At 43.0% G+C, this 26528-nt stretch overlaps 1 protein-coding gene across 1 annotated transcript in view; it reads right to left on the bottom strand.

Annotated features, from left to right (window-relative positions):
- ABCG1 (ATP binding cassette subfamily G member 1) overlaps window positions 1-26528 on the bottom strand; it is a 163255-nt gene that overhangs the window by 19365 nt on the left and 117362 nt on the right. The window contains exons 7-11 of the mRNA XM_082246242.1: window positions 21438-21561; window positions 14155-14269; window positions 5008-5153; window positions 4495-4596; window positions 1078-1246 (exon numbers count right to left, since the gene is read on the bottom strand). Of these exons, the coding sequence (XP_082102368.1) occupies window positions 1078-1246; window positions 4495-4596; window positions 5008-5153; window positions 14155-14269; window positions 21438-21561 (656 nt within the window). The remainder of the gene's footprint in view (window positions 1-1077; window positions 1247-4494; window positions 4597-5007; window positions 5154-14154; window positions 14270-21437; window positions 21562-26528) is intronic.

Raw genomic sequence — 26528 nt, forward strand, 5'->3', positions numbered from 1 at the left:
TAGGGTGTTGTACCAAGAAATGGTGCAGGAGGTGGGTAGAGTGTTGTACCAAGAAATGGTGCAGGAGGTGGGTAGGGGGTGGAACCAAGAAATGGTGCAGGAGGTAGGTAGGAACCAAGAAATAGTGCAGGAGGTGGGTAGGGGGTGGAACCAATAAATGGTGCAGGAGGTGGGTAGGGGGTGGAACCAAGAAATGGTGCAGGAGGTGGGTAGGGTGTGGAACCAAGCAATGGCGAAGAAGGTGGGTAGGGGGTGGAACCAAGAAATGGTGCAGGAGGTGGGTAGGGGGTGGAACCAAGAAATGGTGCAGGAGGTGGGTAGGGGTGGAACCAAGAAATGGTGCAGGAGGTGGGTAGGGGGTGGAATCAAGAAATTGTACAGGAGGTGGGTAGGAACCAAGAAATGGTGCAGGAGGTGGGTAGGGGGTAGAGCCAAGAAATGGTGCAGGAGGTGGGTAGGGGGTGGAACCAAGAAATGGTGCAGGAGGTGGGTAGGGGGTGGAACCAAGAAATTATGCGGGAGGTAGGTAGGAACCAAGAAATGGTGCAGGAGGTGGGTAGGGAGAGGAACCAAGAAATGGTGCAGGAGGTGGGTAGGGAGAGGAACCAAGAAATGGTGCAGGAGGTGGGTAGGGAGAGGAACCAAGAAATGGTGCAGGAGGTGGGTAGGGGGTGGAACCAAGAAATGGTGCAGGAGGTGGGTAGGGAGAGGAACCAAGAAATGGTGCAGGAGGTGGGTAGGGGGAGGAACCAAGAAATGGTGCAGGAGGTGGGTAGGGGGTGGAACCAAGAAATGGTGCAGGAGGTGGGTAGGGGGTGGAACCAAGAAATGGTGCTGGAGGTGGGTAGGGAGAGGAACCAAGAAAAGGTGCAGGAGGTGGGTAGGGGGTTGAACCAAGAAATGGTGCAGGAGGTGGGTAGGGGGTGGAACCAAAAAATGGTGCTGGAGGTGGGTAGGGAGAGGAACCAAGAAATGGTGCAGGAGGTGTATTCCGGACTGTGTTCTCACTGGTTCCCACAAGTTGATCACAGTCAATGAACACTGATCCACAAGAAAAAAAGCAGAAGTAATACTCACAGGTGAGGACTGTTGGCATGAGGGCGGCAAACATCAGAAAGAGCATGGAGAAGAAGAGAAAACCCGAGTTGCTCAGGACTTTTTTCGCCTCATTTCCAATTCCAAGATACAGTAATCCTATGAGCAGCCCGATCCCTATGTGCGATGTGATACGGAGGTGGGTCAGCACCTAAAAATGCAGAGAAAGTCCTGCGTTATTAGTGTCGTTGTTACTGAACACAAGCCAGTGACCGAGCAATGATGTCCTCAATGCAGGACACAATAGCTGCCATACACATGTTATAGTAGAACTACAGGCAAAACTTTTTTTTCCTTTTGGAAAGAGTAAGAGAGGGTTTAAACCCCTGTTGGTTAATTTTTTGCCATCTGTGTCCCACTTCCTGTCCAATAGCCAAACAGGAAGTGAGAGAAAATTCCTGCAAATTAACCACTTGACCTCCAGAAGATTTACCCCAATTTATGACCAGGACATTTTCTGCAAAATGGTACTGCGTTACTTTAACTGACAATTGCACGGTCATACAACGCTGTACCCAAATAAAATGTATGTCCTTTTCTCCCACAAATAGAGTTTTCTTTTTTGTGGTATTTGATCATCTCTACGTTTTTTTATTTTTTGAGCTATAAAAAAAACAGACAATTTTGAAAAAAAAAAATATATAAATCTCACAAAAGTGAGTACACCCCTCACATTTTTGTAAATATTTTATTATATCTTTTCATGTGACAACACTGAAGAAATGACACTTTGCTACAATGTAAAGTAGTGAGTGTACAGCTTGTATAACAGTGTAAATTTGCTGTCCCCTCAAAATAACTCAACACAAAGCCATTAATGTCTAAACTGTTGGCAACAAAAGTGAGTACACCCCTAAGTGACAATGTCCAAATTGAGCCCAATTAGTCATTTCCCTCCACGGTTTCATGTGACTCGTTAGTGTTACAAGGTCTCAGGTGTGAATGGGGAGCAGGTGTGTTAAATTTGGTGTTATCGCTCTCACTCTCACGGACACTGTTTTTTCCGGGAGACTCTGCCAGCCGCTCCACTGTCAGCTACACCGGATCTTCTGCAGCTCAGCTCCACACCTGGTTCACTAGGCCGACCGCCTAAGTCTACCTTCCTCATACACAGCAGAAGGAGAGACAGCCGTCTACCTCCTCCTGGGACTCTGCTTCCCGCCAAAGACCCCCTCTCACATGTCCCCTCAGTATTTATGATCAATCCCAGGCTGCATTACAGGAATGCCCTCCCACTGGGACTGTCATAAAACCTGATGTGTCACTGGCTGAGTTTCCTCCACTGTCCAACAAGCTCCCTCAGATCCCTCCCAGATCGCCGCCATTACGCATTAGAAAATAAAACACCAAAAATGACAGAAATCTTTCCCTTAGTTAGTAAACGCAATAACTTTTGCGCAAACCAATCAAAATACGCTTATTGTGATTTTTTTACCAAACATATGAAGCAGAAAACAAATTGGCCAAAAATTTAAAAATATTTTGATTTTTACATTTTTTTGGGGGGGAATTTCATATAAAAAAAAAGTTAAAAATATTGTTATTTTTTCAAAATAAACGCTCTTTTTTTGTTTATAACTGGTACGCTCATGTGGGGTCCCCAAAGATGTGCCACATCCCTGAACAATGAAATCTTCAATGAGGAATCCCCTAGGGGTGGGACTTTTTAGGCACTAATGACAACAACATTAACAATGCATGAGAATTCAAAATAATTATTTTAACTTTATTAAAGGAATAACAAGGTAAAAATAAGTTTAAAAATAATGGCAAGTCTGGGGAATTTACCTTGTAACACAGCGGTAGTTATCTGCTATGTGGTCTAATATACTGCACACGACTTGCCATTATTTTTAAACTTATTTGTACCTTGTTATTCCTTTAATAAAGTTAAAATAATTATTCTGAATTCTCATGCATTGTTAATGTTGTTGTCATATTAGTGCCTAAAAAGTCCCACCCCTAGGGGATTCCTCATTGAAGATTTTTTTGTTTATAGCGCAAAAAGTAAAAATCGCACAGGTGATCAAATACCACCAAAAGAAAGCTCTGTTTGTTGGAAAAAAAGGACGTAAATTTCGTTTGGGTACAGCGTCGCACAACCGCGCAATTGTCAGTTAAAGTCGCACAGCGCCGAATCGCAAAAAGTGGCCTGGACGTAAGACAGCAAAATCCTCCGGTGGTAAAGTGGTTAAACTCCCTACACATGATATATTTTCTGCAGGGAATCTGGAGAAAAAGATTATGGTCCCTGCAATTTTTTATGTCACCCAAGATCAGGGCAACGGTTTATTGAACACATGGGGGGTGGGGGGGGATTTAGGCTCCGTTCACATATAGGCATCTCGGACCGCGGGCAGAATACCTGCGATTCTGCCCACGATCCCGAATCATTGCAAATCGCGGGACGCCCGTGCGATTCCTGTGACTTGCAATGGCACCCCAAATGTAACGCGATTGTCGTCTGACGAATCACGGGAAAATCGCGCCAGAATCATGGGACGGCTGTGGCCCAAAATAAGTTCTTGTACTTTTTTTGGACGACAGGCGTCCCGCAATTCTGTTTGCGCGATTTTACCGCAATTCGTTGGGCGCCAATCATGGCAAAATCGCGCCGCGTTTGGGGTGCCATTGCAAGTCACAGGAATCACATGGGTGTCCCACGATTTGCAAATTATTTATATTTATAAATATAAACTCTCTCCTGAGTGTCACCTGGGATATTCCTGGATTTTTTTTCAAGTACACAAGGAGTTATATTTTGGGACTTCATACACTTTTATTCATTCTGGATATACGATGCCTGATTTCATCACCTTCACACTGATTATTTTTTATCTTAATGTATTCTATGCATTATGCTAAAAAGCTATCTGTGTGTAGCAGCCCCCCTAATACTTACCTGTGTCCCCTCTCTGTCCAGTAAGGTCCATGAGTCCCTCAGCTGCATGGGACTCTCATTCCTGATTGGCTGAGACACAGCCACGGCGCCATTGGCTCCCGCTGCTGTCAGTTCTCCAATCAGGAAAGAGAGGGGCGGGGCCGAATGGCAGCTCCGTGTGTGAATGGAGTGTCCCCATAGCAAGCTGCTTGCTGTGGGGGCACTCAACAGGAGGGAGGGGCCAGGAGACCCAAAGAGGGACCCGAGAAGAGGAGGATCCGGGCTGCTCTGTGCAAAACCAACTGCACAGAGGAGGTAAGTATAACAGGTTTGTTATTTTTAAAAAAAATGAGACTTTACAATCACTTTAATTGCTTTGACATAGAGGGCTGACAAGGTAGGTTATCACTTTAAAATCACCACTTCATGACTGTCTGTAGTTTATTTATGTCCCAAACGTATATAAATAAATACAGTATATATGTTTATATGTATATATGCAGAATCCAGAAACTTACCGAGTCTCTCATAATACTAAGACAGGTTCTCTTAAATAGGATACAGAACTGGGTGAGACAGCTGGCTGAGAAGCTGTGACATCCTTCAGTGGGTGAAGCGTCCTGCAAATTATATATACATTATTGTCAGATAACCTGATAAGGTGTAAGACTATATGGTATTGATACAGAAACATTACTATTAGCATTAATGCAAAGAAGAATGAACTTTTTCCTTATCATTTACTCTTTTGTTTTTAAAACTGAAACATGCTACAGATTTGACCATGTCAGGTTCTTTCCATTCCATTTTAATCAATGGAAAGCAGATGTTCCATTTTCAGTTCAGTAGGCCTGTATATTGACCACTGAAAAAGCATATATAAGAAATAAACTATAAGAAGACCAAGATGTATTTTTTGTAAAGTAAGAATTGGGAACAGAGGGTCAAAACTGTGGACATGTTGTTGATGTTTGTTACATTCATGCAGTTATACATTGTATAATAAAGTATTTTTTGTTTTTCCTATATACCTCATCAGCCGGTTTGTGCCACATAAATGGGTTGGGTTCATTCTCCCCACAATGGTCCCTCTTCTGCTCCGTGCTAGACATGTCCTGTACGGCTCGGACCAGCCGGGGGTTCTGGTCTCCATACTCTCCAGACGCCACTTCCATTACTATAATCAGCAAGAGGGCAAACATTTCATTAACATTGAAACTTAACAGTATAAAGACCAATATTTATTATCATTTTTTTATTATGTATTATTTTATTATTTAAATTATTATTATTTGTATTATTTTTATGCTGTTACCAATTTTTTTTAAAGATTTTTATATTATTTTGTTTATTATTTTATATTATTATGTTTATATTGTTGGTATTAATATTATTATTATTATTATTATTATTATTATTGTTACATAGTATTATTATTATTATTATTTTTATTTATAATATTCATTTCTAAGCCCAGTTGTAAGAAATCTTTTTTAAATTATTATTATTTTTTGTATTATTTTTATACTGTTACCAATTTTTTAAAATATTTTTATATTGTTATTTTTTTATTATTTTATATTAATATTTTTATATTGTTGGTATTATTATGAATATTATTATTGTTACATATTATTATTATTTTTATTTCTAATATTCCTTTCTAAGCCCAGTTGTAAGAAATCTTTTTTAAATTACTATTATTTTTTGTATTATTTTTATACTGTTACTAATTTTTTTTAAGTATTTTTATATTGTTATTTTGTTTATTATTTTATATTATTATTTTATATTGTTGGTATTAATATTATTATTATTACTATTATGATTGTTGTTATTATTATTATTATTATTATTATTATTGTTATTATTATTATTGTTACATACTATTATTATTATTTTTATTTCTAATATTCATTTCTAAGCCCAGTTGTAAGAAATCTTTTTTAAATTATTATTATTTTTTGTATCATTTTTATACTGTTACCAATTTTTTTAAATATTTTTATATTGTTATTTTTTTATTATTTTATATTAATATTTTTATATTGTTGGTATTATTATGAATATTATTATTGTTACATATTATTATTATTATTTTTATTTCTAATATTCCTTTCTAAGCCCAGTTGTAAGAAATCTTTTTTTAAATTACTATTATTTTTTATATTATTTTTATACTGTTACTGATTTTTTTTTAAGTATTTTTATATTGTTATTTTGTTTATTATTTTATATTATTATTTTATATTGTTGGTATTAATATTATTATTATTACTATTATGATTGTTATTATTATTATTATTGTTATTATTATTATTATTATTGTTACAAACTATTATTATTATTTTTATTTCCAAAATTAATTTCTAAGCCCAGTTGTAAGAAATATTTTTTAAATTATTATTACTTTTTGTATTATTTTTATACTGTTAACAATTTTTTAAAATATTTTTTTATTGTTATTTTATTTATTATTTTATATTAATATTTTTATATTGTTGGTATTATTATTAATATTATTATTATTATTATTATTATTATTATTATTATTATTATTATTATTATTATCATTGTTATTATTATTGTTACATATTATTATTATCATTTTTTTTTCTAATAATCATTTCTAAGCCCAGTTGTAAGAAATCTTTTTTAAATTATTATTATTTTTTGTATAATGTTTATACTGTTGCCAATTTTTTTAAATATTTTTATATTGTTATTTTGTTTATTATTTTATATTATTATTTTTATATTTTTGGTATTATTATTAATATTATTATTATTATTATTATCATTGTTATTATTATTGTTACATATTATTATTATTTTTCTTTCTAATATTCATTTCTAAGCCCAGTTGTAAGAAATCTTTTTTAAATTATTATTATTTTTTGTATTATGTTTATACTGTTGCCAATTTTTTAAATATTTTTATATTGTTATTTTGTTTATTATTTTATATTATTATGTTTATATTGTTGGTATTAATATTATTATTATTATTATTATTACTATTGTTACATATTATTATTATTATTTTTTTTTCTTCTAATATTCATTTCTAAGCCCAGTTGTAAGAAATCTTTTAAATTATTATAATTTTTTGTATTATGTTTATACTGTTGCCAATTTTTTAAAATATTTTAATATTGTTATTTTATATTATTATTTTTATATTTTTGGTATTATTATTAATATTATTATTATTATTGTTATTATTATTGTTACATATTATTGTTATTATTATTATTATTTTTCTTCTAATATTCATTTCTAAGCCCAGTTGTAAGAAATCTTTTTTAAATTATTATTATTGTTTGTATTATTTTTATACTGTTATCAATTTTTTTTTAAATATTTTTATATTGTTATTTTTTTATTATTTTATATTATAATTTTCATATTTTTTGTATTATTGTTATTAATAATAATATTATTATTATTATTATTATTATTATTATTATTATTATTATTGCTATTATTATTACATATTATTATTATTGTTTCTAATATTCATTTCTAAGCCCAGTTGTAAGAAATCTTTTTGTTTGCTGTCAACAAACCCAAGAAGGGTTGGAACCTCTGTCAGGTATTTATTGCTGCCTGCGTCCTCTCTCTCACTTCCTGTGCCAGTGACACCCTGGTACACCTTGACACAGAGGGCATCATCAGGACAAGAAGTGAAGGAAAATTTCCCCACTGTGGACCCAACAGTAATAAAAACCTGGGACGGCACAAATAAGAGATGCTAAGATCTCCTATTATTAACCTCTTGTCACCCATGTAACGCAATGTTGTTTGTGGGTTGTTGAAGCGCACCCTCTTTGATGCCACACATATGTGCCCATGGAGGAGTGAGTTTTATTTTTTTTTTTTTTTTTTTTTTTTTTTTTTAGGAGTGAGTTTTCTGTGCTGAGAGAGCACTCACTGTGCATTCCAAGCACAGTGACTGAGCTGTCAAAGACAGTTCCCGGTCTCTAGTGACTATTGGGATCTGGCGGGACCAGCTGCCAATTATGTGACCACTGTGACAGCCAATCACAGGGGTCACATGATCAGGACATCCTTCCTGCCCCCTGAGCAGAAAGACCCTGGTAAAGGGATGCTAGGACTGTCCAATATTGTGAATTACCATTTATTCCGAATCAGTGCAATGATGCAGCTTCTACACATCAAAGCAATCCCCATAAAAAAAAGAGAAGGTCCAGTAGACGGCAGTAAGGACACATAACACTAAATGGTAATAGAGTCAAGAGTTAATTTTTTTATTGAATAATCTACAGAATAAGAACACCAACTTGTGTTGAGAGTTCACCTCCCCCCCCTTTGTTGTCAGGGTCATAATACAAATTAAATAAATAAAAAAAAAAAAAATATATATATATATATATATATATATATATATATATATATATATATATACTGTATATACTCTTGCCAGCTTAATTATCAAAAACAAGTGGTATTCTACTATTTGGCCATTAGATGGCACTAGAGGCTAAAGATGTTCCACCCATGATGTATCCGTTAAAAAACTCTTTCCCAAGATTTCATTACTACTCCAATATTAGCATTTCTTTACCCTTCTAAGAAATGAAACTTTACAAGAGAAGAAGGGATTGATTTTACAGAAGCCGTCCTTGTTTCAAGGCTCACACTGATATTATTGGTAATATTGATTGGTGACTAGTTTTCAGGCAGACCTCTTTGTATATAAGATGGTCCTCCACTACCCTGACCACCTTGAATATCACAGAAGAGAACAGGACCACGAAAATCCTTCCTTGTAGAAACTGCTACTATAGGACAATGACCGGTCAACAAGACCAAATGCCTTGGCATGCGGTCACATGCACCCTGGAAGAGGCACTTCAGCTGTTTGTTAGAGAGCAGATATTTTTTGTTTTATTTTTAGTTGGATCTACAAGGAGTCATATAATGAATCAGCCTCATTTAACCTTCAGTGATTTCCCCCTTTTTTTTCCAATCTGAAAGCAAATCAATTGAAGTTGCCAAAAACAGCTTAATGTATAGGTGAAATCAGGCCCAGATCTAGGGGGGTCCTGGGGTGGGCTGTGCCCCCCAATTTTTAGTTCTGCCCCATGGGGACAATTAATATAAGGAGTACTCTGATGGGGACATGTGATGTAAGATGTATTCTGATAGGGACCCCTGATGTATGAGGTACCCTGATGGGGACCCTGATGTGAATTGTATTCTGATAGGGACCCCTGATGTATGAGGTACCCTGATGTGAATTGTATTCTGATAGGGACCCCTGATGTATGAGATACTCTGATGGAAGAATCTGATGTAAGGGGGACTCTGATGGGCACCCTGATGTAAGGTGTATTCTGATAGGGACCCCTGATGTATGAGGTACTCTGATGGGGACCCGGATATAAGGGGAGACCCTGATGGGGACCCTGATGTAAGAGGGGACTCTGATGGGGGCATATGATGTAAGGGGTACTCTGATGGGGACCCCGATGTAAGGGGGGGCGCTGATGTAATGGGGGTCTTGGAGGGGGACACCTGATGTAAGGGGTACTCTGATGGGGACCCTGATGTAAGGGGGGGCGCTGATGTAATGGGGGAGGGACTTGGAGGGGGACACCTGATGTAAGGGGTACTCTGATTGGGACCCTGATGTAAGGAGTACTTAAATGGGGGCACCTGATGTAAGGGTTACTCTGATGGTGACTCTGATGTAAGGGGTGCTCTGATGGGGGACCCTGATGTAAGGGGTACTCTAATGGGGGCACTTGATGTAAGGGTTACTCTGATGGTGACCCTGATGTAAGGGGTGCTCTGATGGGGGACCCTGATGTAAGGGGTACTCTAATGGGGGCACCTGATGTAAGGGGTACTCTAATGGGGGCACCTGATGTAAGGGTTACTCTGATGGTGACCCTGATGTAAGGGGTCCTCTGATTGGGCCGTAAAGTAAGAAGTACTCTGATGGGGACACCTGATGTAAGGGGTACTCTGATGGGGACACCTGATGTAAGGGGTACTCTGATAGGAATACCTGATGTAAGGGGTACTCTGATAGGGATACCTGATGTAAGGGGTACTCTGATGGGGACACCTGATGTAAGGGGTACTCTGATGGGGACACCTGATGTAAGGGGTACTCTGATAGAGACACCTGATGTAAGGGGTACTCTGATAGGGACACCTGATGTAAGGGGTATTCTGATAGGGACACTTGATGTAAGGGGTACTCTGATGGGAACTCCTGATGTAAGAGGGGTTTCTGATGGGGACACTTGATGTAAGGGGTACTCTGATGGGAACTCCTGATGTAAGAGGGGTTTCTGATGGGGACACTTGATATAAGGGGTACTCTGATGAGGACCCTGATGTAAGGTGTATTCTGATAGGGACCCCTGATGCAATGGGTACTCTGATGGGGGCACTTGATCTAAGGGATACTCGGATGGGGACCCCGATGTAAGGTGTATTCTGAAAGGGACCTCTGATGTAAGGGGTACTCTGATGGGGACCCTGATTTAAGGAATACTCTAATGGGGACACCTAATGTAAGTGGGGTCTCTGATAGGGACACCTAATGTAGGGGTGCTCTGATGGGGCCCTAAAGTAAGGGATACTCGGATGGGGACACCTGATCTAAGAGGTACTCTGATGGGGACCCTGATAAAAAGAGGGACTCTGATAAGGCTTCCTGATATAAAGGGGGACTAAGAGTGAGACCTAATATAAGGGGCATAGGTTCTGTTTAATCATCCTAATCTAATGACAGCACAATACATACTAGTGTTCCCTGTTCACTCTTGCACTGCCTCTGCACTCCCTGTCTGACATTACCTCCAGGTAGGATCCATAGTGTGGACAGAGTAAAAAACATTGGTGCTGGAGATGAGGGTTTGCTAGTAGGGGGAAGGAGTAGAGGAATAGTGCTAGGTGGGGGGATTTGTGCTGGAAGAGGACAATTTGGGGTGACAGGGGTAAGATTTGTTCTTGGAAGAGGCATTTTTGGTGGGGGAAATATTTGTGCTAGAAGGGTGAATTTGAGGAGTCACAGAAGTAAAATTTGTTCTAGGATGGGGGATTTTTGCTGGGAGAGAGAATTTGGGGGGTGACAGGAGTAAGATTACTTGGGGGTGATTTGTGCTGGAAGAGGGGAAGGAGGGATTTGTGCTGGGGGAATTGCAGAGAGGAGATTTGTTCTGGGAGGGGGGATTTGGGGGGTGGGGGATGTTTTTTCTAGGAGGGGAAATGTGGGGGGGATTTGTGCTGGAAGTGGGGATTTGTGCTGGAGGAATTGCAGGGAGATTTGTTCTGGGAGGGGAAATATGGGGAGGATTTGTGCACGGAAGGGTGATTGGGGAGATTTATGCTGGGAGGTGGGGATGGGGAAAATTATTACTGTCAGGAGGGGGGAGATTTGTGCTAGAGGGGATTGGGGGAAGGTGATTTGTGCTAGAAGGGGGGATTTGGCGGGCAGCAGGGAGTAAGGTTTGTTATAGGATGGGAAAATTGGGGGGCATGTACTAGGAGGGGTGATTTGGGAGAATTTGTGCTGGGGGGTTGGGGAAAAAAGATTTGAGCTAGGAGGAGGGATTTGGGGGAGGCTGTGCTAGAACAGGTGTTTTGGGAAAGGGGAGAGGATTTGTGCTAGGAGGGTACATTGTTTGGATGGGGAATTTGTGCTAATAGGGATGATTGAGGAAGGGAGGGGGAATAATGCTAGGAGGGGTGATTTGGAGAGAGAGGATCTGAGCGGGGGAGGGGGGGGCAAAGACTTGTGCCAGGGGGGGTGATTTGGGGAGAGAGGATCTGAGAGGGGGGGGCAAAGTCTTGTGCCAGGAGGGGGGATTTCAGCAGTGGGGATTTGTACTGGGAGGAGGCGGAATTTTTATTTGGGGAATATATGCTTAGGGGTAAGTGTGCAGATTAGTGCTCTATTAGTTTTGGGGGGTGCATACATCTTGGGGGGGGGCGCAGTTTGGCATCTTCGTCCTGAGTGCTAGATGACCCTGTCCCGGGACTGTCACCGATGCATGTAATATGACATTGTTTCAGCTGCAGGTTCATTATTGCAAAGCTTATTTGCTAAGAGGGTGGAGAATGTTTGCTTGGCAGTCGACTTTCGCTTAGCTTAGTGAATAACTATTGGAAACCTAGTGAGACTACGCCTAGCTATACATTGTCATTTTAACATATTAGGATGGCACTGGGAAACAATGGCTCCCGCGGGGTGCTGGCGGGTAAGGCTGGGACCACTTGGTATTTGGGCTGTATATCGTAATTGGTTTAATTTTTTTACATAAGAATCCTACAACTTGGAAAGCTCTCTTGGAATTTTTTTCTTTTCTGAGAGATCTGGTTGGACTATATCTAACTCAGTGTTTCTCGACCTTTTTTCAGTCAAGGCACCCTATAAAAATTATGGACAATCTGGGGGCACCCTTTAAAAATGATGGCCAGTCTCGAAGCACACCATTCTGAAAATGTAAAAACTATTCTAACAGTTTTACAGAATGCAGCAACATCCACACAAGTAGGAAACCCAACATTAAAGGAAAGTTATTCTTCCAAAGCAAATGCACTTTTGCAAAATGGTACTGACTAGTATTCCTATGTTTCTCTTCTTCCTCTGTTTTTCTCCTTCACTCAGTTAATGTGACCCCCAACACCGATGGAGAGGGGTAGAGGAGGGTCAAACAAGGATGCCATGCAGGCAACTGACATCCTCCTTATCAACCGATGATGTCATTGGTCGTTAGGATGCCGCCAGCTAGAAGGTTGTAATGGTGCACAATGAAAACCTGTGGCTTTTTGTAAGTTAAAGGCAGCCTTCATCCCCACATCGGCTTGTATACAATTTCTGGGCAATTTTTAAGCATTTTGCCAAGGCATTCCTGAAGGAACCTCAAGGCACCCTGGTTGAAAAAGGCTGATCTAACTGATCATATAATCTAAGCACCTTCATTACAATTTGATTGTATGATTTATTATGGACTTGCACACAAACATAAATGTATACATACACTTAACAAGGCAGGGGCGTAACTACAGGGGTTGCAGGGGTTGCAAATGCAACTGGGCTCCATGCTCCAGGGGCCTGTGTGGCTCCCCTGTGCACCTGGATAGGAGGGGCGGCGGGGGCAGCATGTAGAGAAATCATTTTCCTCATTTTTCTTCCTGTAGCTTTAGGAGGAAAATGGAGGAGATTGGTTCCTCTGTATGCTGCCCCCGCCGCCCCTCCTATCCAGTTCACTTGTGTTCTGCTGTCTCTGAGACCCTGTGTGCTCCCCTGCCCCCCCCCCCCCCACTGTGCTCCCTTCCCTCTCCTGCCGGCTACTGCAGGGGATGTGTCACAATAGAGAACCAGGAAGGGGTCGGTAAATATGTAATTTACCAGCTCCTTCCTTTTCTGAATGGACAGAGTCATAGTCAGTGACATTGTAAAAAAATAAGATAAAATGATAAAAAATAATACAATTAAAATACCAAAAAATAAAAACTACTGACACCAGTGGGTGAACTTCCAGGATCGCAAAGGTCACACTTGCAACCGGGCCCTGGCATTCCACCACCGTGGGGAGGCCCCAAGATGGCAGGAAGGGGGCCCACTGCAGAACTTGTGAAAGGGCCCAACTGCGGGATCGTAATAAAGGGCCCTGCAATGAGAGTAAAGGGCCCCAGGATCAGTGGGAAGAGCCCCAGGCTTGAAGGGAAGGGCCCCAGCCAGGGGTCTGGGGGGGCCCTTTATGGTTTCTTGCACCGGGGCCCTGAAGGTTCTAGTTACGCCTCTGGGTGTGATCACCCTTTACCTTCAAACCAGCATCAGTGGGAAGAGCCCCAGGCTTGAAGGGAAGGGCCCCGGCCAGGGGTCCAGGGGGCCCTTCATGCTTTCTTGCACCGGGGCCCTGAAAGTTCTAGTTACACCTCTATAACAAGGAAAAGGCTAAACAGAATAACTGGACATTCACACATCTGCAGTTCCTGAGGAACGTGGCTGTCCCTCTGAGTAATCAGTCTCGTATTGATCAACCAATAAAATACATTCAATCAGTCTTTTTCATAGACAGAGCGATCGATTCTCTAACGGCAATCAGAGCGCTTCACCATAAAACCGCAGTTGTAAAAACGTCAGAGGTTGTTTTGCAATCTGCAAGAGATCTTGGGTTGGCTCGACTTACTGAAATCCGCCGGGTTGTGATAGGTTGGGCAGTTTAATCCCAGGACTCGCAGGTAGGGGACGAGATTTGACACTTTCCCACGGTAGATGCATTGTCCTTGACTTAATACATAAAGCTGTGGATGAAAACAGAGAGGGGGGTGAGAACAAGGTAATGGTAGCTGTACTCTCGGGAAATCAATACTATAAAAAGCGACATCGGTTTAACCATTTGGCTGACCGGGAGTACAACAGATTTATTTTACAGTCAAGGTGCGAAATCGGGAAGGCTTTGATCATTGACTTCACAGCGGTGGAACATAGATAGAATCAGTCGAGTTATATTTGTACATACATTTATATCTGAGTGCTGCAGGAAAATGCCAATTTCATGAATTGACTTGTGTTTGGAGGTCCATAGAAAGTGAAGTCAAGGTTCTAAGTAAATCCCGGGGGTATAATACAATCAGCTACCGCAGGGAAACTGCTGCACACACAGAACCGTCATACAAATCGATCAGGCCTGTCCATATCTCTAAGGCAGGGCAGAGCCGGATCACAAGGCAAGCCAGGCAGAAGCCTAGGTATTGGTAGATGTCCAGGTGGCCTCAACTGCAACCTTCAGTGACCAAGGTGCATGGCACAATTAACCACTTTACCACCGGAGGATTTTGCTGTCTTACGTCCAGGCCACTTTTTGCGATTCGGCACTGTGCGACTTTAACTGACAATTGCGCGGTCATGCAATGCCATACCCAAACAAAATTTACGTCCTTTTTTTCCCACAAACAGAGCTTTCTTTTGGTGGTATTTGATCACATGTGCGATTTTTACTTTTTGCGCTATAAACAAAAAAAGAGCGACAATTTTGAAAAAAAATAATTTTTTTATATGAAATTCCCCCCCAAAAAAATGTAAAAATCAAAATTTTTTATCATTTTAGGCCAATTTGTTTTCTGCTACATATTTTTGGTAAAAAAAAATCGCAATAAGCGTATTTTGATTGGTTTGCGCAAAAGTTATTGCGTTTACTAACTACGGGAAAGATTTCTGTCGTTTTTGGTGTTTTTTTTTTTTTAACGAGTAATGGCGGCGATCTGCGATTTTTTTTGCGGGACTGCGACATTGCGGCGGACAGATCGGACCCTTGACTGACATTTTTGACACTTTTGGGGGTACCAGTGACATTACTACAGTAATCAGTGCTATAAATATGCACTGTTACTGTAAAAATGACACTGGCAGGGAAGGGGTTAATTTTATTGGAGAGGGAGGGGTTAATGTATGCCTGGTGCTTACTGACATGTGTGGGGGGAGGGGACTGAGTGACACAGGGACAGATCGCAGGTTCAGCTATGCTGAACCCTGCAATCTGACCCTGCCTGTCACTTAGGAGATCCGCCCGCTTTGTTTACACAAGCGGGCAGATCTCCACACTCGATTCCCCGACGATCGGGGAAGAGCGGCGGTGATCGCCGCTGCTCCTCCCCTGGCCCGACTCCTGCTGTGACTGAATACAGCGGGAGCGAGCCTCCGGCAGCGCTCGCGCGCCGCCGAGAGAGGGGAATGTCTGGCGACGTAGGTCTACGTCGCCAGACGTTATCGAACCACTTTGCCGCAGTAGAGCTCTAGTGAGTAGGCAGTAAAGTGGTTAAGCTGGATACACTCTATACAATTGTCTTTAGATTTTTTCCTTTAGATTTACCAAAAACTTATAATATGAGGTCAAACTTACACACTTTCAATTTGTATGCAGTCAGGCAGACCCTCCCACTACATAATTGAAGTTAAATCTAAAGGAAATCAAACAACAAAAAATTGTATAGTGTGTATCCCAGCTTTAGTCATAAACTCTGGGAATCAAAGGGTTGGTCCTCAAGAACCAATATTGAAAGATGAAATGTTATACGTGCGTAGCACTGCCCCCTAGAGGGCTGCTGAGAATTACACCTTGCGGGTCCCCTGGATTACCATTAGCAATCGATGGCAGGCAAAACTGCATTCAAAGTCCTTGGCTCAAACAATAATTAGTCCAGGGGATGTTGGGTTTTTTTGTGTTTTATTTGGAACTGGGATGGGAGAAGGGATGAGTGGGATACTCCAACTATGAACTATGTACAATCTTGAGGACAACTAACTGCAGAGTGCGGCAAGGCCGCTGCTTCACCTTGCCACAGAAGTGATGATAGTTTAGAAAGTTCCTGTTTTAACCTTTCTCTTCAGGGTTAATAACTTGGCACCCCCTTTACTTTCACTGCCTGTGTGTGCTGACACCTGTCCACTGACTCTATCCACTGGAGTGGTCCCCTTCCTGGGCAGACCCTTTGGCAAGCTTCCCTGTACTCACGGATTCTGTTTTTCCAGAGTTGCTCTGCCTTCTACTCCACCAGTCAGCTTTCCTGGACCTCTGAATTTAGCACCACACTCCTGGTCCACAAGGCTGACCGAAAGCAAGAGAGAGCGGCGCCGGCTTAGTGTAGCATTAGGTTTAATATGTAAACAAATTACATAGTAACTCACTTATAGGTAAGAGTAAATCAGCGTAGTAAAGGTTCATCTGTTTCCATTTGGATCGGTGCAGCGCCGGGTGTAAGCGCAGTGTAAGCGTTCCGGTGGGGAGGCTGGTTGTTGGCAGCTGTGCGCGCGTTCGGAGCATCTGTGCTCCTTCGTCAGGCTCTGAACGCGCGCACCTCCTGTTCTCTCGTCTAACCAGATGTGACGTCATCGGCCCGGAAGCAGGAAGTCGTCGGAACACGGCCGTACGTCCTCCACCGCCGCCAACCTGCAGGACACAGCTGCCAACAACCAGCCTCCCCACCGGAACGCTGAATGCCGACCAACGCTTGCTGGCGCTTGAAATCACTGACTTGCTGTACTGTATTGAAGACTGACTTCTGACACTCTGGTTAGCTCAAAAGTCCTTGACACTGCTCCCTCCAGTCCTTCCTGACTGAGGTAGCCTTTAGTAAACTGCTTCTGCTGCAACTCTCAACACTGTACACTGCACGCTGTACACTTCCATTGTACACTAAATACTTCAGTGCCCACTCACTGGCACCCCTTTTACTCTTCTGGGTCCACACTGGCACCCCCTTTCCTTTGCTCCTGCACCGGCTAGCTAGCTCTCGGATCCCTCTGACCTTCTCTGGAGTGGTCCCCTCTAACTAGGCAGACCCCCATGGGCAGTTTGCAGTACTCACGACTGGGAATGCTTTCCTGAAACTCGACCCCCCTTCAGCTCCGCTGGTACTCGGCACACCAGATCCTCACTGCAGCTCAGCTCAGCCCTCTGTCACCTCAGGCAAGCCGCCTAGGACACCCGATTCCTCTTGACAGGAGGAGAGACAGCCGTACTCTCCCTCCTGGGACTCTGCTTCCCGCCAAAGACACTGCATCATGTGCTCCCCTCAAACTTATACCCACTCCCAGAATGCTGTGCGGCAGAATCTGGCTTTCTGGGGTAGATACAAGCCTGAGTGGGCCATTGGTTGGGTTTCCTCCACTGCCCAATGAGAGCCCTCATTGAGCACAGTGGGGAGACTCCCCAGTCTCAACAGCCACACCTTGGAACCATGACAACCCAGCTGAAAATCATGGCCCTGCTGATAAGCAAACAGGCACCCCTATACTTTACCTAGCACCTACCTTGTAAGGTGCTACAGGTGAGTGCCAGCAGGTTGAATGTCCAATAAGATATGTACCTGTCTTGGGGAACCCATGGATGAGATCTCTTCACCAGGCTGGCACTCACTCAATGCAGTTTTAAGGGCCATGTTACACTTGCAATTCTGTCACTGGTGACAAATTGTTGTTAGGATTGCTACGCAGGAAAGGGTAAGAAATAATCCGCAGTTTGCATAGATTCCCCCCCCCCCCCCTTACTATTTGAGGTGTTACTCTGTCACTTGGTGAGTGACAACCTGTGAGCAAAGAATTGACACGTTGCTCATTTGGCCAGCGTAATAATTGTTTATTTTAGGTAGACTGACTCTTGGCTCCAGGCCATTTTCTGCCCAGTTCTGCAGTGCTTTACTTTTTAGGGGGCCTTTTAGGGGATCCATAATATTGAACAGGCCTGCAGTTGGGTCATTATCCCCCATTTCTGGACAGGAACTGAAATAGTGGCCCCACCAGCAGCATATACTCATCTTTCCTTCAGTTCCTTGCTGCTCCTTTCTGCTGCCAGCTCTAAAATGACATACCGCTCCTACTAGTGATCGACGATATCGTTTTTTTGTTGCCGATATTATGGTGATCGCATATCGTATTGGCCAAATTGGCCGATATTTTCTAAAAGACCCCAAACCCCTCCTTTGCACTTAAAAGCATTAAAAGCGCCATACTTGGCTGTTTTGAATGCTGTAATTGTTTTGAATTTGGCGCTGAGTACCCGGAAGTGATGTCATGACATCACTTCCAGGTTTTTACATGGGTACATGATCAGAGTCGAATGCAGCTTTGATCGGGTCTTCGGCGGCCGTGCAGGTAGGATGCCCAGGTCTTCTGGTGGAATGGGAGACCCGGGCGAGCCGCGGAAGGCGGCGGGACGTCCCCTCCCACTCCTTGTATTGACAGCCGAGCGGCTTCTCAGCCGCATCGGTTGTCATTACAAGACAGCCGACCGTCGGCTATGGACGGCGGTACCGGGGCGATGCCTCTAGCTGCAGGCATCACTCTGGTACAAGCACTTTCCCAATATATTGGCAATATCAATAACCTCATATCGTCCCCCGATATATCGGCTTTGCCAATAATTGGTCGATCCCTACCTCCTACATCTAGGGATGGGGAGCGTGTGACTCATTCTCTCTGGTGTTTAGTTATTGCTCACTCAGGCACCCATTGCTGTCACATGGGGATGAAGAGAGAGTCCTGACTTGAAAACATCTTCCCATCACTCCTGATGGCTAAATGAAGCTGTAGAGTAAAAAGATGAGTATTTGCTACTGGTTGGGCCGACAATAAAATGAACCTAATGTTTTGAACATGGGCAAATGACAGGTTCTCTTTAACCACATCCCGCCCGCCCTATAGCAGAATGACGGCGGGAATGTGGTTGTATTATCCTGACCGGACGTCATATGACGGCGGCAGGATAATACACTCTGCGCGCCCCCCGGGGGCACGCAGAGCGGAGATCGGTGATGCGAGGTGTCAGTCTGACTCCCTGCATCTCCGATCTCCGTAAAGAGCCTACTGACTTAGGCTCTTTACCATGTGACCAGCCGTGTCCAATCACGGCTGGTCACATAGTAAACAGGAAGAGCCGTTGATCGGCTTTCCTCAGTACGTGCCTGACAGGCACGAGTAAAGGAGCGCCGATCGGCGGCTCCCCTGACAGATCATTGATTACCAGTGCAGACCCTGGGGGGGGGGGGGGGGTGCTACTAGAACCACCAGGGATGCCCACCCGTGACCCCAGGGATGCCCACCCATGACCCCAGGGATGCCCACTATGGCCACCAGGGATGGCAATCAGGGTTCAGGGAGCCCCCCATTGCCCTTCCCATCAGTGCTGCCTGCCAGTGCCCTCCCTATCAGTGCTTCCCACCAGTGCCCATCATTGCAATCTATCAGTGTCGCCACCAGTGCCCATTATTTCCAACCAGTGCCGCCTATCAGTGTCCATTAGTGCCGATCAGTGCCGCCCGTCAGTGCCGATCAGTGCCGCCTATCAGTGCCCATCAGTGCCCACCAGTGCTGCCTATCAGTGCCCATTAGTGCCCATCAGTGCCACCTATCAGTGCCCATCAGTGCCACCTATCAGTGCCCATCAATGCCACCTATCAGTGCCCAGCAGTGCCGTCTATCAGTGCCCACCAATGCTGCATATCAGTGCTACCTATCAGTGTCACATATCAGTGCTGCCTATCAGTGCCACCCCATCAGTGCCACCCAATCAGTGCCTCCTCATCAGTGCCTGTCAGTGCAGTCTCATCAGTGCTCATCAGTGCAGGAAAAAACGTATTTATTTACAAAATTGTATAACATAAACAAAAAAACTTTTTTTTTTTTCAAACTTTTCGGTCTTTTTTTTATTTGTTTAGCAAAAAAGAAAAAACCTTGTGGTGATCAAATACCACCAAAAGAAAGCTCTATTTGTGGGGGGAAAATGACATAAATTTGGTTTAGGTACAGTGTTGCATGACCGCGCAATTGTCATTCAAAATGCAACAACGCTAAAAGGGGAAAATTGGCCTGGGCAGGAAGGGGGTGAAAGTGCCCAGTATTGAAGTGGTTAAAGTAAGTCTGTGTTTAACACTTTTTAACTACTAGTACACCTACTGATGCCTACATGTACTTTGAGAATTGTTCCAAAGAGCTCTAGGGGCCCATTAAATCTGGGACATAATGTTATGCAAATAAGAAAGTCAAGCTATAGCCCATCCTCTTCTCAACCTTTTGGTCCTTTCATGTGATGAATGTCCTTGGTGGCCAATAGTGACTTGCTTCAGGCAGTATGGGTGGATCAGAACTTGAAATGATCTGCACAAGTTCAGATCTGCATAAGAGTGCAGAAGACTGGGGCCTTCTGGAGTACTGAGGCACACACCGTGATGTGCTTGACTCATGTTAGTGGTTTAGAAGCTCTATTCTTACAATAGGCTTAATTGAACCACATAAAATCAAACCTTTTAGTATAAAAATTTAATGAATTGTATTAGTTCCTCTGGTGGCTGGTGGAGCATGTTATGACTTCTCAGCAGCCAGAAAGCACTGGGTTGTCCACGATTGAGTTTATACCAGAGTCACACTATATGGGCCTTAAGTATCCCAAAGAACTGTCTGCACTGTGCCAGAACCACCAAAGCAACCTAAAGAATCAGAGGCGTAACTAGAGCCTTCAGGGCCCCGATGCAAGAAACCATGAAGGGCCCCCCCAGATCCCTGGCCGGGGCACTTCCCTTCAAGCCCAGGGCTCTTCCCACTAATCCTGGGGCTCTTTACTCTCGTTGCATGGCCTTTTATTACGGTCCCGCAGCAGGATCCTTTCACAAGTTCTGCAGTGGGCTCCCTTCCTGCAATCTTTGGGCCTCCCCACAGTGGTGCAATGCCAGGGCCCGGTCGCAAGTGTGACTTTTGCAATCCTGGAAGTTCACCCACTGGTTTGCTACTGGGCCCCCTGGAGCATGGGGCCCGGTAGCAATCGCAACCCCTGCAACCCCTGTAGTTACGCCCCTGTAAAGAATTTGGAATCTCAGTGTTGGAATCCTAACGGTGGCTGTGGGTCAATGAGGACGGTTCTTAGAAATGACGCAATGGAGTAGATAGCTGCCAATGTTGGCTCTCCAGACAACCACGTACCTGGTCAAAGAGCTCGAACAGCTTGGCACTGGGCTGGTGAATGGTGCAGATGATATTCCTTCCACCTTGAGCCAGCGACTTCATTAAAGAGACCACCTGGAAGCAGGAGGAGCTGTCCAGACCACTGTCACAGGGAAGTAAGCAGGATTGTTTAACAAACTTATAATTATTATTATTACTAAAAAAACAATGACCCTATAAGATAATCGGAAAGTGAACTGACACTATAATAAGGACGTTTGTTTGAAACATATGACAAAGACGGGCATTACAAGGTGGCAGCTTTTATTTCAAGATAAATGTGATCCTGCATGCCCCAGGATCTCAAAATCCTGGCTAGAGCAGTTAGGTGGCTTCAACACTTCCACTTAGACAATCTTTCAACCTCCCACAATGCAATGGTTAATCCTACAGAACGGTGCACAAACTGCATTGGGGGTGGAGTGCCAGAGCCCTGACTTGGAGTGCAGTTTGGGACACCCGAGCCCAGAGGCTCACAATTCTGTAGATCCCAAAAAATATACCTGGAGGCATTTTGGGTTAACTGACATTTTTTTTAATTATTCATAATAAACTAATCAAAGTTGACATTTTTTACTAAATTCACTTAGTGACCCAAAGAGGTTGATTTACTAAAACTGGAGAGTGCAGCTGTGCATCGAAACCAATCAGCTTCCAGGTTTTTTTTTTGTCAAAGCTCAACTGAACAAGCTGAAGTTAGAAGCTGGCTGGTTACCATGCACATCTGCACCAGATTTTGCACACTTTTATGCTTTTTTTATTGCTAAATTACAAATTAGTGTTTCTATGGTGTGGGTCAGCCTATCTCAACCTTTTTAACATGGAGGAACCCTGGAAAACAACTTTGCAGGCTTGACTCCTACAAATAATTACTATATCTACAGCTCACGGTACATTAGCATGAGGGTATGTAAAATGATAAAGGTTGTGCTGCGCAAAACTGTGTATCCTATGTAAAAAGTTATTGTAAAATCAATTGTCTATACGTTCACTATTTATGATGACGGACGCGCGATAAACAGATATATTGAATTGACTATGTGATAAATATACTCATAGAAGCTATGTTGCTGTGACAATCGTGAAAATGAAATATAACACAATGAACATCAATAATTCATCATTTCTGGACTGGCATTGCTATCCCTGAACCTTGACCAGATACCTCGTCCTATGAGACACACAGCTACCCACTGTTTACTAGCAGCCAGATTACTTGTAGCTTGTCCCTAAAACACCAGTCCACCACCCGTATGTCTAAACTATGGCTACCTTGGATCTCCTGGATAAATAAGTCGTGATGGGGGACTTGATCTCCTTCAGCGGTTTAGGGAATGCCCTACTGGGGCCCGGCGCGAGAGATGGCCACAGTATGTTTCCCATTCGGGGTGGCCGTGTCTGGGGTGTCGGACACTCGGTGGGATGCGACCCATTTAAGCCTACAATCTACTTTATTCCCAAGTGATAATGAAGGAGACATACAGTGATGGAATAGACATTTTGACCAACCAAATCGGTCCTCATGATGCGTATGTGGCTATAATTACCCACGAGTTAACTAAGAGGAACTAGTTGAGTACCTAGTGCGGTTATTTTAGTAACGTTATTACACTGCAGTTTGAGATGTTCTGGAAATGTTGATATGATAGCCAACTGAAGTTATTCTTGACTGTTATTGGGAACTATACTTCCCGAATGTTTGTATCTTTTTTTTTATGTTGAAAATTCAATAAAAAGATTATAAAAAAATAAAAAATAATTAATCATTTCCATATTTGATACATTGAAAAGTATCCCAAAAAAGGCGGATTTAAATAAGACAATCGTGCAAAAAATAAATGTAATCGTATCATTAAAGGGGCCAATCTCAAAGTGTGTGAGTCCAAAATCAAATAATCAAACTTTGAGATTGGACATATATTTAATGTGATACTATTTAAAATCAACCTTTTCTGGGATACTTTTCAATGTATCGAATATGGAAATGATTAATTATTGATGTTCATTGTGTTAAATTTCATTTTCACGATTGTCACAGCAACATAGCTTCTATGAGTATATTTATCACATAGTCAATTCAATATATCTGTTTATCGCACATCCATCATCATAAATATTGGTTGAAAATGTAATCTTTATTTGCATAAAAGATATACAAAAAACAATACTTTATCGGTGTACATTCTCCCCTGTACTGCGACGCAGCGCATAAATACATTACATTACAATACATTTTCGATCAACAAGTAAATACATTCAAATACATTCATTCTGCGGTATAATGCCTGATGTGTTGTGCGGAGTAAGGATATCCCGTGCCATCACATCATGCATGACTCCGCAATACCCCTAAAGCATGAAACTAGAAAACAGTTACGTTACGACTTGAATGCATCAATCAAACAACATTTCAATAAGCAACAGGTGTGATGGGGGGGGTGGGGGGGTGGGAGAGAGGGGTAAGGGGAGGGAAATGAAATCACAAGCCCGAAGCTTTATTGAATGGACAGCTGCACCACGTGTGTGCCCCATCTGCCGGCATTTGTATACCCCCACAGCTCCCGGAAGAGTCGCATTTTCAGCCGAGTTCAGCGGGTTCATGTCTACATGCACCACCAGATCTGAGCTGCATAGTAAGTCCATGCAAATTTTCCTCCCAATCCTCTATTATATAATTTTTGGTACTTTTTGACTTATATGTCTTTTTAGATACGCAGCAATTACCTGCTCCTGATGAAGTGGAATATGTCCCACAGAAACACGTCGAGCCTACTGATGCCATATATCATTATGATATAATAGCTCCACACTTGATTTATTGCACCAATTGTACGATTTGGGACATGCATACCAGCTCACATCTTCAGTGTTGTTCATTCTATACCTACATTTCAATTTGTATTTTTGTCGGATGTCATGCTATTGTTATTGTAACAATAAATATGTTTTTTCAATCCCATTGGCCGGGTCACATGTCTCATTTAAAGTCTCGACCCCCCTTTTTATTACATTTAATAGGGATGGAGGTACTTGGTTTTATTCCAAGCGCCTCATCTAAAGTCCCAAACATTCCCCCCTTTTTGCTATTGAATGGACAAAGACACACAAGGGAGAGTTGGGGAAGGGGAAATCTTCAGACCTCCTCCTCCTCCATGAGATCCATCAAGTTATAGTCTCTGAGCAGACTGTGGACCAGTCTGCGCCAGTCCTCAATGGACATCCTCTCCCGCTGGTGGATAAGGCGCTTTCTGGCGCACCATAAAGCATCATCATATATAGTGATCGTATAGACAATTGATTTTACAATAACTTTTTACATAGGATACACAGTTTTGCACAGCACAATCTTTATCATTTAACACAAACTGCACTCACAGTTAGGGAGTGAACAGGGCTAGCAGCATCTCTGACTCACATCATAATAGATTGCTCGCAGCCCCTCTCATTTACATCAGTGGTGTATTTTGGTTTTGTGCTGCCCTAGGCAAGATTAAAATTGGGCCCCCCCCCCCCCTCCCCTCCTATGTAAATTTGCCCCACTCCGTTTTTAACAGATGTGACTCCCTCCAAAATTGAAGGACTACAAGTCCCAGTATGAACCCCTGAGATTTCACGAGAGGTGGGGTGGGTGTGGTAGAGAGAAAGGGGGGCGGGTGAGAGGGGATGAGAGAGGGGGGGATGAGAGAGAGAGGGGGTGAGAGAGAGAGAGGGGGGGATGAGAGAGAGAGGGGGGATGAGAGAGAGGGGGGTGATAGAGAGAGAGAGAGGGGGGATGAGAGAGAGAGGGGGATGAGAGAGAGGGGGTGAGAGAGAGAGAGAGGGGGGGATGAGAGAGGGGGAATGAGAGAGAAAGGGGGGTTGAGAGAGAGAGCGAGGGGGGATGAGAGAGGGGGGATGAGATAGAGAGGGGGTGAGAGAGAGAGGGGGGATGAGAGAGAGAGAGGGGAGATGAGAGAGAGGGGGATGCGAGAGGGGGATGAGAGGGGGATGCAAGAGGGGGATGAGAGAGAGAGAGAAGGAGGGTGGGGGGGTGAGAGAGAGAGGGGGGTGAGAGAGAGAGAGAGGGGGGGATGAGAGAGGCGGCTCTAGCAACAAATGGCCAATAGAGTCTCAGAAGGAGGGGGGTGGCTTTTTTGCTGCCCCCCTGCAAAGTGCCGCCCTAGGCCTGGGCCTTGTTGGCCTAGGCCAAAATACAGCACTGATTTACATTAGCATGAGGGGTCACTGGGAAGAATGCTCCTTACATTTGTGATCATTGGGAACAAGCCCCCTTACAGAATCGCTAAAAAGATCATTGTTGATTGTTTATCTGAGAGGCAGGAATTGCCCATTGCTCAAGGAACCCTTGGCAACCTCTGGAGGAATCTAGGTATCCATGGAACCCTGGTTGTGAAAGGCTGGTGTAAGTTATATGGATTTTTTCTTTTTTTAAGGGTATCTGTATTTTACTGCAATTATTAGGCTATCCAGAATAATTTAAAGTGGCCTTTCAATAAAGTAATTCCCTGCAGTAAAAGAGGAAACTACGTACCTACCTGCTGGCTTGTGTGGTAAATCTCCAGAGAGCTGTTTTTTGGCTGCTGCATTAATATCTGTTCCACTACCATGTGGCATGGTTCCTTTCATGGGCTCATACCTCACTGCATCACTGCAAGATGTATAGGCCAGAAGGAGGAACCATATTGCGTGGTAAGGGAGCAAGTATCCAACACACTATAGCTGCAATAACTGCACCCAGCTATCCCTAAGAAGTAAGGCCAAACTATTTTCCTCTGATGAAGGGGGAACACCCCGAAAAGCATTTTTTTTGGAGGTCTACATCCTTCCACGGCCTGCGGCAGCTGAGGATACCCAGTAGAGACCCCTGGCGGTCCCTCATTGCTTATTGCCCGTGTTTCATAATCGTTTTGTGAGTATAATGTGTATACATGTCTATTACAATAAATTGTTTTAAAGATAATGCGCTAGGCTGGTGCGCCCTCTGTCCATTTCTCTTTTCCAGTATCTGCTTTGGGTTACCACGACCCGTTGAGAGTGGCAGCACAGCCTGAATTTACTACAATTCGACCT

Source organism: Pelophylax lessonae (assembly GCF_965119305.1).
Source record: "Pelophylax lessonae genome assembly, chromosome: 2".
In the NCBI taxonomy this organism is placed as follows: domain Eukaryota; kingdom Metazoa; phylum Chordata; class Amphibia; order Anura; family Ranidae; genus Pelophylax; species Pelophylax lessonae.